This window comes from Microcaecilia unicolor, unplaced genomic scaffold, assembly GCF_901765095.1.
Source record: "Microcaecilia unicolor unplaced genomic scaffold, aMicUni1.1, whole genome shotgun sequence".
NCBI lineage: Eukaryota > Metazoa > Chordata > Amphibia > Gymnophiona > Siphonopidae > Microcaecilia > Microcaecilia unicolor.
In genome coordinates, this window is record NW_021963104.1 from 79,352 (window position 1) to 98,200 (window position 18,849).

General features: G+C 48.0%; 1 protein-coding gene across 4 annotated transcripts in view; it reads left to right on the top strand.

The window, feature by feature from the left end:
• LOC115458934 (inhibitor of nuclear factor kappa-B kinase subunit epsilon-like) overlaps positions 1–18,849 on the top strand; it is a 106,953-nt gene that overhangs the window by 37,339 nt on the left and 50,765 nt on the right. For 3 of the 4 annotated variants that reach the window (XM_030188791.1, XM_030188792.1, XM_030188793.1), the window contains exons 17-21: positions 4,798–4,899; positions 7,015–7,111; positions 10,990–11,090; positions 12,132–12,203; positions 12,985–13,308. In XM_030188791.1, coding sequence (XP_030044651.1) covers positions 4,798–4,899; positions 7,015–7,111; positions 10,990–11,090; positions 12,132–12,203; positions 12,985–13,018 — 406 coding nt within the window. In that variant the 3' untranslated portion in view covers positions 13,019–13,308. Of the gene's footprint in view, positions 1–4,797; positions 4,900–7,014; positions 7,112–10,989; positions 11,091–12,131; positions 12,204–12,984; positions 13,309–18,849 lie in introns of those variants that run through there. The other variant, XM_030188795.1, reaches the window with a different exon arrangement.

The following is an 18,849-nucleotide window of genomic DNA, read 5'->3' on the forward strand; positions in this document are numbered from 1 at the left end:
ATGGAATGTTGCTATTCCACTAGCAACATTCCATGTAGAAGGCTGCGCAGGCTTCTGTTTCTGTGAGTCTGACGTCCTGCACGTACGTGCAGGACGTCAGACTCACAGAAGCAGAAGCCTGCGCGGCCACATTGGTGATCTGCAAGGGCCGACTTCTACATGGAATGTTGCTAGTGGAATAGCAACATTCCATGTAGAACCTCAAGTGGAGGAATGGCCTAGTGGTTAGGGTGGCGGACTTTGGTCCTGAGGAACTGAGTTTGATTCCCACTTCAGGCACAGGCAGCTCCTTGTGACTCTGGGCAAGTCACTTAACCCTCCATTGCCCCATGTAAACCGCATTGAGCCTGCCATGAGTGGGAAAGCGCAGGGTACAAATGTAACAAAAATAAAATAGATACTATTGGAGATTCTACATGGAATGTTGCTACTATTGGAGATTCTACATGGAATGTTGCTACTATTGGAGATTCTACATGGAATCTACAAATGTAACAAAAATAAAATAGATACTATTGGAGATTCTACATGGAATGTTGCCATTCCACTAGCAACATTCCATGTAGAAGGCTGCGCAGGCTTCTGTTTCTGTGAGTCTGACGTCCTGCACATACGTGCAGGATGTCAGACTCACAGAAGCAGAAGCCTGCACGGCCACATTGGTGATCTGCAAGGGCCGACTTCTACATGGAATAGCAATATTCCATGTAGAATCTCAAATAGTAGCAACAGTGGAGGAGTGGCCTAGTGGTTAGGGTGGTGGACTTTGGTCCTGGGGAACTGAGTTTGATTCCCACTTCAGGCACAGGCAGCTCCTTGTGACTCTGGGCAACTCACTTAACCCTCCATTGCCCCATGTAAGCCGCATTGAGCCTGCCATGAGTGGGAAAGCGCAGGGTACAAATGTAACAAAAATAAAATAGATACTATTGGAGATTCTACATGGAATGTTGCTACTATTGGAGATTCTACACGGAATGTTGCTATTCCACTAGCAACATTCCATGTAGAAGGCTGCGCAGGCTTCTGTTTCTGTGAGTCTGACGTCCTGCACGTACGTGCAGGACGTCAGACTCACAGAAGCAGAAGCCTGCGCGGCCACATTGGTGTTATGCAAGGGCCGACCTCTACATTCCATGTAGAATCTCCAATAGTAGCAACAGTGGAGGAGTGGCCAAGTTTTTAGGGTGGTGGACTTTGGTCCTGAGGAACTGAGTTCGATTCCCACTTCAGGCATAGGCAGCTCCTTGTGACTGTGGGCAAGTCACTTAACCCTCCATTGCCCCATGTAAGCCGCATTGAGCCTGTCATGAGTGGGAAAACGCAGGGGACAAATGTAACAAAAATAAAATAGATACTATTGGAGATTCTACATGGAATGTTGCTACTATTGGAGATTCTACATGGAATGTTGCTACTATTGGAGGTTCTACATGAAATGTTGCTATTCCACTAGCAACATTCCATGTAGAAGCCTGCGCGGCCACATTGGTGATCTGCAAGGGCCGACTTCTACATGGAATATTGCTAATGGAATAGAATCTCAAATAGTAGCAACAGTGGAGGAGTGGCCTAGTGGTTAGGGTGGTGGACTTTGGTCCTGAGGAACTGAGTTCAATTCCCACTTCAGGCACAGGCAGCTCCTTGTGACTCTGGGCAAGTCACTTAACCCTCCGTTGCCCGCCGCATTGAGCCTGCCATGAGTGGGAAAGCGCGGGGTACAAATGTAACAAAATAAAATAAATAATTGAGTTTAACATAACAAATAATGAAAGAAGCAATGCGAAATCAGATCTAGTATTTATTTCAGTAAGATTTAGCACAGTAGAGCCCTGGATTATTCGTATTGGAATTTAAATCTCTATTGGGCAGAATGTGAATAATGCATTCAGGACACTATTCAGGGCCGAATTGAATCGAATATGACTATTCAGCACAGCCCGAGTTCCAAATGGTCAATTGAGGGAGCAGGTGATACCGAGAATCGGCCTCTCTTAGGTTCCTTTTTACTTTTTATTTACGTAATCTTCCTGGAATAAAAATTGCATACATTTGATTAGAGTCCTGATATTTAGAAATCTCCACTGTCTGTGCTGTATTCATGCTTTCAATGTGACATCTGATGAGGATGTGCTGTTCAGCTATTTGTGCTATATTGAGGCTTCAGGTGTATCAGAGTGATAATTGCTTAGGGTTCTGGAAAAGTCCATAGACCGTTATTAAATTGACTTGGGGAAAATCCACTGCTTATTTCTGGGATAAGCAGCAGAAAATGTATTGAGCTTTTCAGGGATCTTGCCAGGTATTTGTGACCTGGATTGGCCACTGTTGGAAACAGGATGCTGGGCTTGATGGACCTTTGGTCTGTCCCAGTGTGGCAATTCTTATGTACTTATAACAGCACAGCGGCAGCCCGATACTTGCTCTAATTCATTAGGGTGTGAGGCATTAAATACTGAGAGTTTTTTTTCAAAAACCTCAAACTGCTGTAACATCTCCTCAGGAACTATGAGTAGATATAAATCCTCCAGGTCAATATTCAGTCCGCGGCAGACCAGGCATCTGTACTAAATATCCAGGCCTAATTCTGTCTGTGTTTGCTTCGGAGTTTCTGTGGGTCTTGGCTGATATTCATCTGGGATCAGCATAAGTAGAAGTTTCTCTGAGGCCCTTTGATACCCCACCAGGCCTACCTCGGTCATCCCTGATAGCCTAGAGGTCCTACGGGACACAGCCCACTTAGTTTTGCGGCTTTGACCTCAAAGTGAACTCCATTCACTAGGCAAATCTCTCCTAATTGCACCCTTCTCCTCCATCGCTAACTCCAGACTCCGCTCCTTCTATCTCGCCGCACCTTATGCCTGGAATAGGCTTCCTGAGCCATTACGTCAAGCTCCATCCCTCGCAGCCTTCAAATCCGGGCTAAAGGCCTACCTGTTTGATGCTGCTTTTGACTCCTGACTTGTAACTTTTATCTTATCCTTATGTGTCCTTCTGTCTGTCCTTCCCTTATCCTTTTTGGTCCTGTCTGTTTGTCCTGATTTAGATTGTAAGCTCTTTTGAGCAGGGACTGTCTTTCTTCTTCATGTTCAATTGCAAAGTGCTGCGTACGACTGGTAGCGCTATAGAAGTGATTTATAGTAGTAGTAGTAGAAAGTGGCCACGTGACCCCTAGTAGCAGTCTTACAGTACTTGCAAGGGGCACGACAGCCATTTTGAGGCCAGAGCCAAAACAGGCAGGAGTGATTGGGCGTCGCTGCTGCCCGTAGGAACCCTAGACCACCAGGGATGACTGAAGGGGGAATGGAGGGGAGCTCGGGCCAGGGCTCTGATTGTCTTTGGTGGAAGGGGGAGGGTGAAAGGGAGGCATCTGAAACTCCAGTGCCACTACTGGGAAGTTAACCAGGCACTGGCCAGTATCCAGATCTGTTCCCAGTAAGCTTGATGGTGAAAATTAAAGACAGCATTTTTGCTGGCCTAATTTTGCCCACTTAACCGGTTAGCTCTCTGAATATCACCATTAACTGGTTAAGTATCGGCTCCGCCCATGAACTGCCCTGCTACTAACCTGACAGTGTAGGGGTGGTTAGTGGTGATATTCAAGGGCAGTGTCTGGTTAACTAATGCTGAATATCAGTGAATAGCCAGGAACCAGCGATTTTAACTAGGCAGGAGGTTCTTTTGCCCAGTTAAATCACTTTGAAAGTTGAATGGACTGTGTCGGTGCCCAGGACCTTGCTCTCAGCTGCCAGAGGCTGACTGTGACCTCGCTGGTATAAGCACATCTTGTTATCGGTCCATAGTGGATTTAATTTTTGATAAATTAAAAAATAAGAAGGGAAGAGATTTTCGATTTAGCTCGCAGCTTTTCAGTAGCAGGTCAAGGTGAGTTACATTCAGGTACGGTAGGTATTTTCTGTCCCCAGGGGGCTTATAGTTTAACTAGCCGTTGAGCCCGTAAAAACGGGCTGGTATTGGGGTTTTCCTCCCTCCCTCCCTCCCCACGAGGTCGCCACCGCTACCGTTCCCCCCCCCCCCCCCCCCCGGAGTCGCCGCCATCCCTCCACCCGGCCCGGGCCCTCTCTCTCTCCGCTACTAAACTTACACATCCATTCACCGGAACGCAGCACGCACATCAGCTGAGCTGCCGTCGGCCCTTCCTTCTCTGCCTGTGTCCCGCCCTCCTGTGACGTAACGTCAGCGAGGGCGGGACACAGGCAGGGAAGGAAGGCAAACGGCAGCTCAGCTGATGTGCGTGCTGCGTTCCGGCGAATGGATGTGTAAGTTTAGTAGCGGAGAGAGGGCCCAGGCTGGGTGTGTGTGTGTGTGTGTGGGGGGGGGGGGGGTAACGGTAGCGGCGACCTCGGGTGGGCGGGTGGGGGGGGGGGAGCAGTATCAACCTCGGCGGCGCAGTTTCCTGCTCTGTCCCGCTCTCGTCATCACGTATTGACGCGGGGGCGGGACAGAGAGGGAAGTCTCTACTGCGCATTTGCGAGTGAGTCGGTCACTCGCCGTTTATATGTTTGATGCTGTTGTACCTGAGAGCTGCAGTGGGAATCTGAACCAGGCTTCCCTGGTTCTCAGCCCACAGCTCTAACCATTAGCCATTAACAATTGGAAAAGTTGAACAGGAAGTGGGTTTTCTGGTTTTCCAATCCTGGGGAATCCTTCAGCGCATTCAGAAATGTGAGCAGTCTTGTCTCTTGAAGTGAACCACAGAACTGGCGCTTCTTTCCCTAAATTTCCATTTGCTTCTCATTAATCACTTGTTTGGTTCTTTTTTTGTTCTCATTCCAGGGTAAATTTGGGAACTCTGGCCCACAAGGTTTTGTCGGTGTTCCAGGAGGAATGTGTGCAGAAGTTTCATGCAGCGCTAGCGACACATGGCATCAGGATGAGGTAAAGATGGGACTTCGCCCTCTGTAGGGGTTCCAGCTCGGCTCCACGTCCTGGTTTTACCCTAGAGGCTGTTTTTCTTAGAGAACTGGGAAACAGAAATTCCACAAATTCGTGGAAATAAAACCAGAAGTGGTAGCTAAACCTGTTCTTCTGTTGTTACTGGATGGAAAATCTTAATCACTCTGTAATAAGACCCAGGGAACTAATTTCAAGAGATTCCAAATTATTTGTTGAGGTCTTTGTAATATAGTAACATAGTAGATGACGGCAGAAAAAGACCTGCACGGTCCATCCAGTCTGCCCAACAAGATACACTCTTATGTGCTACTTTTTGTGTATACCCTACCATGATTTGTACCTGTCCTTTTCAGGGCACAGACCGTATAAGTCTGCCCAGCACTATCCCCGCCTCCCAACCACCCGCCCCGCCTCCCACCACCGGCTCTGGCACAGACCGTATAAGTTTGCCCAGCATTATCCCTGCCTCCCAACCACCAGTCCCGCCTCCCACCACCAGCTCTGGCACAGACCGTATAAGTCTGCCCAGCACTATCCCCGCCTCCCAACCACCAGCCCCGCCTCCCACCACCGGCTCTGGCACAGACCGTACAAGTCTGCCCAGCACTATCCCCACCTCCCAACCACCCGCCCCGCCTCCCACCACCGGCTCTGGCACAGACCGTACAAGTCTGCCCAGCACTATCCCCACCTCCCAACCACCCGCCCCGCCTCCCACCACCGGCTCTGGCACAGACCGTACAAGTCTGCCCAGCACTATCCCCACCTCCCAACCACCCGCCCCGCCTCCCACCACCGGCTCTGGCACAGACCGTACAAGTCTGCCCAGCACTATCCCCACCTCCCAACCACCCGCCCCGCCTCCCACCACCGGCTCTGGCACAGACCGTACAAGTCTGCCCAGCACTATCCCCGCCTCCCAACCACCAGCCCCGCCTCCCACCACCGGCTCTGGCACAGACCGTATAAGTTTGCCCAGCATTATCCCTGCCTACCAACCACCAGCCCCGCCTCCCACCACCGGCTCTGGCACAGACCGTATAAGTTTGCCCAGCATTATCCCTGCCTCCCAACCACCAGTCCCGCCTCCCACCACCGGCTCTGGCACAGACCGTATAAGTCTGCCCAGCACTATCCCCGCCTCCCACCACCAGCTCTGCCACCCAATCTCGGCTAAGCTCCCCCACTCCATTCCTAATTCCCATTTTTTTCATGTGGTCCTGTATTTGGGTTGTGCTCAGAACATGCCCGAGAGGGACCGCTCAGCTCGGCCAGTTTGACCTCCTTGATCTCTAAAGATGCCATACACACTTCTCAGAAAACAGGCACAGCAAGTGCTTAGTAAAGTTTAAAAAAATAATAATAAGGTCAACGCTTTTTAAGCTGACTTCTCTATTCTGAGCATTGTTTCTAGAAATGTGCTGCATTCATTGCCATTAACCTTGCAGAGAAGGGCGACGAAAATGATAAAGGGGATGGGACAACTTCCCTATGAGGGAAGGCTAAAGCGGCTAGGGCTCTTCAGCTTGGAGAAAAGGCGGCTGAGAGGAGATACGATAGAGATCTATAAAATAATGAATGGAACGGGTAGATGTGAAGCGTCTGTTTACGCTTTCCAAAAATACTAGGACTAGGGGGCATGCGATGAAACTACAATGTAGTAACTTTAAAACAAATCAGAGAAAATATTTCTTCACTCAACATGTAATTAAACTCTGAAATTCTTTGCCAGAAAATGTGGTAAAGGTGGTTAGCTTAGCAGAGTTTAAAAAAGGTTTGGCCGGCTTCCTAAAGGAAAAGTCCATAGACCATTATTAAATTGGACTTGGGGAAAATATTTCTGGGACAAGCAGCATAAAATGTTTTGTACTTTTTTGGGGATCTTGCCAGGTATTTGTGACCTGGATTGGCCACTGTTGGAAACAGGATGTTGGGCTTGATGGACCTTTGGTCTGTCCCAGTATGGCAACACTTATGTACTTATGCCTCCTTCACCTGAGCTGTCCAGGGCTTTCCTGGTCTCCCTTTCATCCATCGTTTAAAAACTATTTATTTTTATGCATTGTAATAAATTTGTTTTTATCTCCTTTATCGCAGGATGATATCAGAGATCGGTAAACATCTGAAGTGGATGAGCAGTTCCATCTCCGCCTGTCATGTGGATCTGGAGGAATGCCGAGACTGTCTTGAAAATGTAAAGAGTTTGTTGTCTCTCTTGTTCACATTTTCAAAGTATAGATATGAACAGTGGCAGCATTTAAAACATGTGAAGGGACATTTTTGATTTGACGTCTAACTCCAACTTTGGATGTTTTGCTAAAAAATGTCTAAAATTCAAGTGGGGAATATAGCCATTTTCAAAACAGAAAAACGTCTTTTTTTTCTTTCGAAAATGGCTATTTGCTAGATTTGTACTCTGTGCATTTATCTTTTTTGGTCTGTAAAAAAAAAAAAAAGTCCAAGTGAAAAATGCACAAAATCAAGCCATTGAGATGTAGGAGGAGCCACAGACATCCCAGGAGAGCAATGGGGCACCCTAGGGGGCACTGCAGTGGACTTCAAAAAAATGTTCCCAGGTATGCATCTCTCCATTGTTCCCTTATCTTGTCTGCTGAGCTCCCCCAAAGCCCACCTAGAACCCACTACCCCCAACTGTATGCCACTACAATAGCCCTTATGGGTGGGAACAGTGGGTTTCTGGTGAGTTGTGGAGGGCTCACAGATTCTGCCACAGGTAGGGGGAGGTATGGGCCTGGGTCCACCTGTCTGCAGTGCACTGCACCCACCACTAGACTATTCCAGGGACCTCCATGCTGCCCTAATAGACCTGAGTATAATATCTGAGGCTGGCATAGAGACTGTTAAGTAATGTTTTTGGCGGGTGGGAAGGGGTTAGTGACCACTGGGGGAGTAAGGGGAGGTCATCCCCGATTCCCTCCAGTGGTCATCTGGTCATTTAGGGCACTTTTTGTGGCTTATCTCATAAGTACATAAGTAATGCCATACTGGGAAAAGACCAAAGGTCCATCGAGCCCAGCATCTTGTCCCCGACAGCGGCCAATCCAGGTCAAGGGCACCTGGCAAGCTACCCAAACGTACAAACATTTTGTACAAGTTATTCCCGAAATTGTGGATTTTTCCCAAGTCCATTTAGTAGCGGTCTATGGACTTGTCCTTTAGGAAACCGTCCAACCCCTTTTTAAACTCTGCCAGGCTAACCGCCTTCACTATGTTCTCCGGCAACGAATTCCAGAGTTTAATTATGCGTTGGGTGAAGAAACATTTTCTCCTATTTGTTTTAAATTTACTACACTGTAGTTTCATCGCATGCCTCCTAGTCCTAGTATTTTTGGAAAGCGTGAACAGACGCTTCACATCCACCTGTTCCACTCCACTCATTATTTTATATACCTCTATCATGTACATAAGTACATAAGTAATGCCACACTGGGAAAAGACCAAGGTCCATCGAGCCCAGCATCCTGTCCACGACAGCGGCCAATCCAGGCCAAGGGCACCTGGTGAGCTTCCCAAACGTACAATATATAAAACGCACCTCCAACATTCTAATGAAGCCTCCACAACTCCCAACGTTCTAAATCCATGGTGATGTAGATTGAAATGTGCCCATGAGGGTTTGCCCCGCCCTCGCGTCAAACATGATGACGTCGAGGGCGGAGCGCTGACGAATCGCATCGCTACCAGCAAATGAAAATTAAGGGACCGATCTACACAACCCGTTCCTAAGCTACAAACGTGACGTCAATCGAATCACGAACGCGATGACGTCGAGGGCGGAGCCCTGAGACTCCGGACGAAGTGAGGGAGAAAAGCAGCCTGAATGTGGGAGCGAGGTAGCGAACGAGCCAGCCTAAACGGAAGGAAGTGTTTAATTACCCCTCTATAGACCCCCGTGGGATCCTTCCACACGGAGGTGTACAGAGGGTCTGTTCTTCTATGATCTTGTGGACCGCCTCCCTGAATTGCAGCAATACTCCTGCCAGAAGGCTCAGTTCAGATCTTATTCCCATGACCACAGCTTTCTGTCTCTTTGGATCTAAATGAATCTTTGGCTATTTATGTTCAGTGAGAAATCTTACTTGTGTGTGTGTGTGTGTTAGTTTGCAAAACAGATAGAAGATAGAGAATAAATTGAAGCAAGGACAGAAACAGTGTAGTTAAAGAAATAGTCTTTTTATTCTTACCAATCAGACTTTAATCAGATACATTCATCAGACAAATTCTGGATTCAGCTGACCGGAGCTCTGCGTCCTAGATCCTCCAACGATCTATCGGAGGGAGGGAGGCAGAAAGGGAGGGAGGCAGGCAGCCTGAGCGTCGGAGCCAGACAGCCAACCAGCCAGCCTTCCTGAACGTGGTAGTGGGAGGGTGGGTGGGAAGGCAAGGGGGAGGGGGAAGGAGGGCGAGAGACGGAGGGGGGGGGGGGCCCGTGCCGCACACTGACATTCTTTCTCACACACACACTCTCATTCTCACACACATACTCTCACACAGACAGCCTCACTCTGTCACACACACACACTCGCACATTCACTCTGTCTCTCTCACACAGTCACTCTCCCACAAACACTCTCTCAAACATACACACTACGATGAAAACCATGCTAGCGCCCGTTTCATTGGTCTCCGAAACGGGCCTTTTTTACTAGTTCATTAATAAAACAGGTCTAGACCAAAGTGTCCGACTTTTAGCACTGGATTTTTTGTTTTGTTCCTTTATGGCAGAAAAACGTCCGAGTGTTAGGAACACCCAGATCCCGCCCTTAACTCGCCCCCCTTATGATTTGAACACACTTCTGATGGACTTCATAGAAAAACGTCTAAAAATTGATTTTTGAAAATACCAGTTTAGACGTTTTTGTCAGGCAAATGCCCACCCTTTTCTCTTTTGAAAATGAGCCCCATATTCAAACGGTGGTGGTGAAAACACATGGAAGGTGGTGACTGTCGCTGCCGCTGTTCTGCCGGTCTGGACTTAATGTATAAATTGGTGTTGAATGTTGCTGCTGTCCGGATAATTCTGTGGTTCTGCCTTCCCTCCATCCGTAGTATTGGGGGTTGTTTATACAGATAATAGAGGGCTGAAAATCCATCGGACACGATTTATGTTCTCCGCCTGCCAGCAAATGTATAGTTCGATTGAAGCAGGGGCGTAGCCAGACAACAGATTTTGGGTGGGCCTAGATAAGAAGTGGGTGGGCACCAAATGTTCTCCCCCCCCCCCCCCCCCCCCCCACCACCACCACCAAAAAAATATCTCAGCTGGCAGGAAAATGCTTCTTTCCACCTTGGCAGTCTGCAGCAGGTATGCGCTGAAAACTGAGCATGCGCAGGTGCCAGTATTGTGGAGAGTAGAATTTTGTTACTATCAGGGGAAAGTCTTCAGCTGACAGAGCTTGGGATCTCCACCAGCTACCGCTAAACATGTGCTACTGTTGGGTGGGCCTGAGCCCTAAGTGGGTGGGCCCTGGCCCACCCAGGCCCACCTGTGGCTACGCCACTGGATTGAAGGCCTTGACGTTATTTTTGGATTGCGGAGATGCAAATCTGCTTGCAGAGAAGATTGGTGGTAGGACTGGGGTTAGAACCCAGTCACATGGAGATTGTGTCGGAGCTGGGAGGTTTTACCCATCAGACTTCTTCACCCCATCTTGCACTTTGGGAGGGGGGGGAGGAAGGGTCTTCCTGCCTACGGGGACCATCTTGCTCTTGGTATAGGAGAAAGTGAACTCGGAGCACTGAATCATAAGCATGGATTGAACTCGGGGATCATATTAGGCTTTCATGATCCTTGTAGGATAATTTTTTTTTTTTTTGTATGGCTTCTGATGGGATCCAGATTAATTACGAAGCATCTCTATTTGCATGTCTTCTGATAAAGGAGGTCATGTAAACCAATTAATTAGTTAGTAATTGGAAGCACAGTGATGAAAGGAAGGATGTCTGTAGGAGGTAAATGAGTGGTAATTTGGCTAGATGTCGAGAAATCATCGGTACATATTTTCTCTGCTGTGCAACTCCTGCAAAGACCGCTACAATTTAACTTTGCAGGTCCTGGACCAAATCCCTCAGAGAATGCAGCAGGTCCATTTGCCGCAGGCTCCAGCGTCTCCCCCAGCAGGCATCGGCCAGCCTCCGGACGTGGTGGTGGGGTAAGTGCATTTCAGTGCAGTTGGAAGGAGAATTTAAACCATGCATACTGCTATTTCTTCCCACAAGGCAGTGGCGTTCCGAGGGGCGCTGACACCCGGGGCGGATCGCCGATGCGCCCCGCCCCCCCCCCCCCCCGGGTGCAGGGCCCCCACCCCAGTGAAGGAACCCCCCGGGTGCACGCCGGTCAGCGTCGTTGGTTTCCATGCTCCCTCTGCCCCGGAACAGGTTACTTCCTGTTCCGGGGCAGAAGGAGCATGGAAACTAACGACGCTGACCGGCGTGCACCTGGGGTGGACCGCCCCCCCCTTGGTAAGCCACTGCCACAAGGTTGTAGCATTACCAGCCCAAAAGAACTGGTTTCTTTCCATTCATCCTGTTTTTGTACTTTAGCAGAAGATCCAGTTAATGTGGAGGCAGCCATATTATCTGTCAGTAATGATGAGGTGGCAGTAGCAGGGTTATCTTTAGAGGAGGGTAAGTAGGGTGGTGAACTCGGGTACCACCAGGAGTCCCGAATGTGTGTGAACCAGGAGCACCGCACAGGCCCCTCGCTGATCCCACCCATCCCGAGGAGGCACAAACCAGGAACACCATGTGGTCTCCTGCTGACACAATTCATCCCCCACTCCCCCCCCCCTCCATCTGTGGGTAAGAGGGTGCCATCTGCCCAGAGCAGCCCTGTACGTTACATCACCCATCACTCCCTGCTCTTTGAGTCCCTTTTCAGTTCCCATGTATCTGCTTGTTGTAAACAATTCAGAAGACTATAAGGGGGCAAGAGCAAAAAGTAGGAGGCGGTATTATTGCAAGTGATTTTTGAAAGTAGCAGAGGTTAAGACATCCCCACTCGAGATTTTAAAGACACAATGAAAGAACAATGTAGAAACATTGTTAGTTTCATTTCCCCTGAATTTTAAGTGTTAGAGGAAGGAATTCTCCAAATAGGATTCTCTGTAGACTCCCCTAGGAGATGTCACCCAGCAGATGCTTTGCAGGGTGAGTTTGAAGCTCAGCGCGCTCTCTCTCTCTCTCTCTCTCAGGTTGCAGCATCTCCTGGGCGAAATAAAGGCAGTGGCCCATGATCTTCAGCACAATAACAGCATTATACAGAGGTGAGAGAGAACCACATTGGACTCCACAGCTTCCCCAGAGGTTTGCAGGGAGACTGGCAGGTAGTCTGGTAGATAGATAATTATTTTACGTGTGTGTGAGAAGATAATTCAGGAGAATAGTTTCTAAAGGAATTTCCTCCGTTAACTCTGGTGAATTCCCCCCTCCCTGAGCTATCTTTTCACCATAGGGAGAAGGGGGCAGGAGCTGTTGGGGGGAGGGGAGGGGTGGTGGGTTAGTTCTGAACTCCCTGTGCACATTTTCCACCTGCTATAAAGAAACTGTAACGTTCATGTGTATTTTGTACCCCTGGTTCCCTCCAGCCCAGAATTTTTCAGTGGGAATCTCCATGGGCAATTTTCCATTTAAAATGGCCTGAAGTTATTTTCTTTGTGATTTTGGAAGGGGCTTTTTTTGTTTTTTAAGGAAGGGGTTGCTTCCAGTTTTCTGCCCAGTAACCACTATAAAGTCCTTATCAGAAAGCAGTTACAGGAGGGCATCTGAACCCGCCCCCCCCCCCCCCCCCCCGATCCGTGATAGAGCCCCACAAGAGCTCTAAGCTGCCGTGGATGGAAGACTTCTAAGCAGTATATTAATAATAAAAACTTGTAGCATGCGGCAACCCTGAATCACAAAGCAAAATAACTTTTTCATAACAAGGGGCAAAATGCTGAGTTGCCCGAGTGTGGGGGCGGCTGATGGAAGCCAGGAAAAGCACTTCACGTTAAGCGACTTTTTCTTCCACGCGCAGACCAACTAAGCGTTTCAATTCTGTTCTGACAGGCTGAGTGGAGTAACCCCTACACTAGGCGTCTGAGATGTAACGAGGACCAAGCAGTACTCTTAACCAAAGCACGTTCAGAAGAACAGGAGGCTTGGGTAAAAAAAATACCCTGGATAAGCAGAGGAAAGAGATTCACGGAGGATAATTAAAGGCCGAGCCATTCCCCGGCACGTCTTTCACTTTGATACAAGAGAATTTGGGTGGCTGACAGGATCCAGGATGTAACGTTCAGTCCAGTCAGCCAGCCGGAGGGGGAGAAATATGAAGGTGAGGCAGTGGCGTTCTGAGGGGCGCTGACACCCGGGGCGGATTGCCGATGCACCCCGCCCCCCCCGGGTGCAGCACCCCCCCCCAGTGCAGCGCGCCCCCCCCCCCCCCGGCGAAGGGACACCTCCTCCACCCCGACTAAAGAACCCCCCCCGGGTGCACGCCGCTGGGGGGTGCCGCGCGCTGGTCAGCGCCGTTCGTTTCCATGCTCCCTCTGCCCCGGAACAGGTTACTTCGTGTTCCGCGGCAGAGGGAGCATGGAAATGAACGACGCTGACCAGCACGCGGCACCCCCCCAGTGGCGTCCACCCGGGGCGGACCGCCCCCACCGCTCCCCTCTTGGTACGCCACTGAGGTGAGGGAGAGGGTTCTGTGTGTTGAGCACTTTTGAAGGTAAACATTTAAATTTTTTTGAAAAGGACTTAAAATATTTGCAAATAACTAAAGTGATTTAGGCCGAAAATGTTTCTTAGCCCACTAGGGACAGAGAAAGAACCTGTATATAATATGTAAACCGCTTTGCTTGTACCATGGAAAGGTGATATATCAAATCTCTTATGGACGTTGGGTACTTTTCTCCAGGTGCAAAGGGCATGGGCGTAGTTTGACAATTTTATTTGGGGGGGCAAAGGGTGGGGCGTGTCTCTCTCGATCTCCTTTGAGCCTCCCCCCCCCTCCGCTGCCACCACAGCACTGGTGTCTTCCAGTGGCACCCGGTATCGTCCCCCCTTCCCCGGTCTTCCAATCCCCCGAGCTGCCAGCAGCCTGGGAGAAAACAGCATGCTGCCCCGGAGGCGTTTCTCTCTCCTACAGCTTCCTGCCTACACAGGAACAGGAAGTTGAAGGAGAAGGAGAGGCTTCCAAGGGCAGATCTAAATTAGCATGCGTGCTGCTTTATCGCAGAGGCTGCCAGCGGCTCAGGGGATTAGAGGATGGGGTAGCAGCTCGTTTGGGGGGGCACGGCCCCCCCCCCCAAACTACACCCATGGCAAAGAGTGTGTGCTTTCCATGTTAAAACAGCCGCACATACAGAGGAACTGCGTACTTCAGCATAAAAATAATGGGTGTAGATTTGAAAATACAATTTACATGACCCTCCCCAAAATTCTCCTAGGATTGCCACCTCCTACTGTGGCTGGAAGCCATTGCATTATGAAACCCCACAAACCGTAGAAGTCTGCCCAGAACAAGGCCCACCTCCCAACCACCAGCCCCGCCTCCCCCCACCAGCTCTGCCACCTAAGCTTAGCCGAGATTAGGTGGCAGATCCAGTAGGGGGAGGCGGGGCTGGTGGTTGGGAGGCGGGGCTAGTGCTGGGCAGACTTCTATGGTCTGTGCCCTGAAAATGGCAGAAACAAATCAAGGTCAGATATACACATAAAGTAGCACATATGAGTTTATCTTGTTGGGCAGACTGGATGGGCCGTACAGGTCATTTTCTGCCGTCATCTACTATGTTACTATGTTTTCAGGTGCCATATTGTCTGACTAAATCGCCTTCCAAAAGTTCTTACTGCACGAACACATGAGCTCCATGGGGCTCATATTTCCCTGATGTTGGCTCCTGTGTAAAATTCAGGTTTCTAAATGCAGTTCATAAAGATTCCAGGAAGGATTGGATTATAAACCTGTGCATCCATCTTTTAAACAATAAAATACCTGTATGAGAAGGTTCTTTCTCTTGTCATGAATAGCTGTAATATCGCTGTCATTCCAGCAGCAAACAAGAGAGCAAAATTATCTATCGCTGCAGTTTAAAGGTTCCTCCCATTGGGCTCTTGCTGTCATTGTAAGGTAGAACAGTTGAGGTGCTGCTGAGCTGTTCATCAGCAGAATCATATGTGATGTATAAGTACCATCACACAACAATGGGCATAAAACCACTGTATTATCATATATGGGAAAGGCAAAAAAATCCCATAAATACACACACACACTCAAAATGCTTCTATTTCTAATAATATTTAATGTGCTCATAAATATTTGAGAGGACCTCAAACTGATAGGTCTAAAAATGTCCACAAGGCAACTAATCGTTGCACATTTTAAAAGATTTTTGTGCCATAACGTGCAAATAAGTAAAACTTCAACTTAACTGAACTTTCTCTGCCAAAATTATTGGGTCCCAAAACAGACTGTGTTTCGCAACACTGCTGTTTCAAGGAACCAGTTCAGTTTCTTCATATCGGCGGTAGAGGTCCCTGAAAATAAATGAGAAATCAAAGTGAAGACATCTTTCTTAAACCTACTGCATTAATCCATTCTGGCTAGTAAAGGAGGAAACTCTCTCTTATTTCCAAAATTTTTTTCAACTGGCAAAAAACGGCGTGGCAACAGTGGCGATCCTTGGTCGGCTGCCACCCGGGGCGGAAAGCTGCTGCGCACCCCCCCCCCCCCCCCGGTACATTCGGTTCCATAGGTTCCCTGCGCCCTCTGCCCCGGCACAGGAAGTAACCTGTTCCGGGGCAGAGGGTGCAGGGAACCAGCGGAGCCGACAGCCGCATGGCTGCTTTCTGCACCTCTCCAGCAGCGTGCACCCGGAGCGGACCACCCCCACCGCCCTCGGTATGCGCCTGCGTGGCAACCTCTTTTAAACATAAGGGAGCGCGCCACTGAACCAGGAATATAATTAAAGAGATAGTAATGATAACTTATTAGCAGCACATAAGGGGTCCTTTTACAAAGCCACAGTAAAAAGTGGCCTGCGGTAGTATGAGCGCGTCTTTTAGGCACGCACGCTAGGCCCTTTATTACCACGGCGGGGAAAAAGGCAATTTTTAAAGGGCCTGCGCTAATATTCAAAGTAGCATGTGCCTATTTGTGGCCTGAGCCCTTGTCTCGCCACCCATTGACCTAGCGGTAAGGGGTCACGCATTACCCACCTGCTAATCATGCAGCACACGCCAACACCAGCGTGCTGCTGGGAACACCCCCTGTAATAGAAAATAGGAAATTATTGTCTACCTGGCAGTAGTGACGAATGGAGGTAGACCTAGAGGACATGAAATGAGGTTGAAGGGGGGGGGGGGGGGTCTGACTCAAGAAAAATGTCAGGAAGTATTTTTTCACGGAGAGAGTGGTGGATGCTTGGAATGCCCTCCCACGGGAGGTGGTGGAGAGGAAAACGGTAACGGAATTCAAAAATGCTGGGCAAGACTTACACGGTCTGTGCCCTGAAAATGGCAGGTCTACACATAAAGTAGCGCATATGAGTTTATCTTGTGGGCAGACTGGATGAACCGTGCAGGTTTTTCTCTGCCGTCACCTACTATGTTACTATGATTGGACGCACGCGTTAGCCCTCCAGCACCTTTGTAAAAGCGCCCCTTAATAAATAGCTTATCATAAGTAATAACTTATTATAAATAAGCCCACCATTCCCGTTCCCTGTTGAGACCCTCGGGTTCTACTATATTTCAACGATAGATTCAATATTGTCCTTGTCTCCAAAGTTGCTTAACATAATTTCTACCCCTCCTCCCACTGTCCAGTGTTTCAAGTACTACAAGTCTCAAATCATTCACATCATGACTAAATGTGCTCCAGTGTTGAACCAAAGGAGGTTGTGACCTTCCTGTCTGAATTCCACTGCGGTGTTCAATTCTACAAAGTTTTATTGCACACACACACTTTGGCCTATGTACAATTTTTGACCAGGGCGTTTAATCGTATAACTCGCCCCTTCAGTGGTACAATTTGGGTCTGATTTCAATTAATGCTGCTGAATGCCGATAGGATGAAAATACCACATTGGTGTTGGGTCTAAAAATGTCCAGAAGGCGGCTATGTCTGTGACAGTCCTAAAACGTATGCGCACATCACCCTAAATGCCAGACAACGAAATATCAACAAAACTAAACAAAACCTAACTCCCTATACTGGGCTACCCCACTTATTCGGACACGTGGAACGTACTATGCACCACCACCTGTCGTCCATACTGCAAACGAACTTTCTATTGTTGACTGTCTAACTACCATTTACTCTATCATTTATGAACTTTAATGCAATACCACCTTGTAATTCTTGATTCGGAAATGGTGACCACCATTACAGTGTAATGTAATCACTCTTTCATCTATGAACGTTCAGGCAATTTCAGTTTGTAATGTACATGCTATACCAATCTGTATTTCTCAGATCCGGAAGTGACGACTGTTACGGCATTATGTAAGCCACATTGAGCCTGCGAATAGGTGGGAAAATGTGGGATACAAATGCAACAAACAAATAGATAAATATTACTAGAAATAGAAGCACTTTGAGTATAAGTTTGGATTAATTTATGGGATTTTTTTTTTGTAATAATGACGTATAAATACAGCAGAAACACAAGTTTTATTCTAATATGGTACAGTTTATCGCTTATGACACATAATTGAAATAAAAAATGTAGGTAATTTGGAACAGAAAAGAAAAGGAGGAAAGTACGAAACCAGATGGAGAGAGGAAGCAAAAGACTGAACTGGGATCGAACTGAATGAAGCTGCGCTGACAGCGTGGGCTGTTTTTGCCGTGTGTTGAGGCCCCTTTTACCGCAGTAGGCCAAAAAAAGACATGAAACATATAAAGAGGAATCCAATCAAAATTATATGGAAATATGTTTGATTTTAACAAAATATTTCTAAAAAGCAAGGAAAAGACTTCAAAACGCCCGACCGCGGTGGCTTTAACTGGGGGCGTGGTGTTCATCACTGGTCATAAAACCTTACTTGGGACAATTATTTTAACTTTTAATTTATTTCCAAAACGATTTTAGCAATTTTGCTCTTTTTTACAAAAAAGTTTTTTTTTTAAATACGTTGACAATATCAATGCTAACTTCAAGATAAAGTCAAGTCGAGCACTTATCTGTTGCCCAAGTGCTCGACTTCACTTTATCTTTGTAAAGCTGCTTTATAGCACTTCATGAGAATCAGTGAAGGTTTTTATGAACTAAATAAATTTTGAAGTTAGCATTGATATTCCAAGCAAGGTTTTTATGACCAGTGATGAACACCACGCCCCAAGCTAAAGCCGCCGAAAACTGAAAGTAAGTGGTCGGGCGTTTTGAGGTCTTTTCCTTGCTTTTTAGAAATATTTTGTTAAAATCAAACATCATATTTCCATATAAGTTTTATTGGATTCCTCTTTATATGTTTGCTGACCTTGTACCTTGGAGTCCTGTATAGTGACCCTCCTGTTATTGTTTACAAAAAAAAGACATGGCCATGTGGGGGGGGGGGGGTCTCTCTGCCACCCATTGAGGTGACGGTAAGGGCTCCTGCACTATCCGAGCGGGTAGCGTGCAGCGCTGTCCGATTACCGCCGGGTAACACCTGTAGAAATATCTTGCTAGCGCAGGAAATGCGGCATGCTGGGGGTGGAACGTCTGCCGGCATCTGCATTGGGCCGGCGGTAGCTCCAGATTGCCAAGGGCCCCTTAGTGAAGCTTTGAGGCAGGGGCGCCAAGAGGGGGGAGCGTGCGCTAAAATGTTAGCGTTGCCTAGCGCGTAAACAGGGCCCTAAATAATGCTTCCTCGGTACACCTGGACCAGGATTTTGCAATTGCAAAGCTGGTCATACGGACAGTGGATCATTTGTTTTAATTAGTTTAT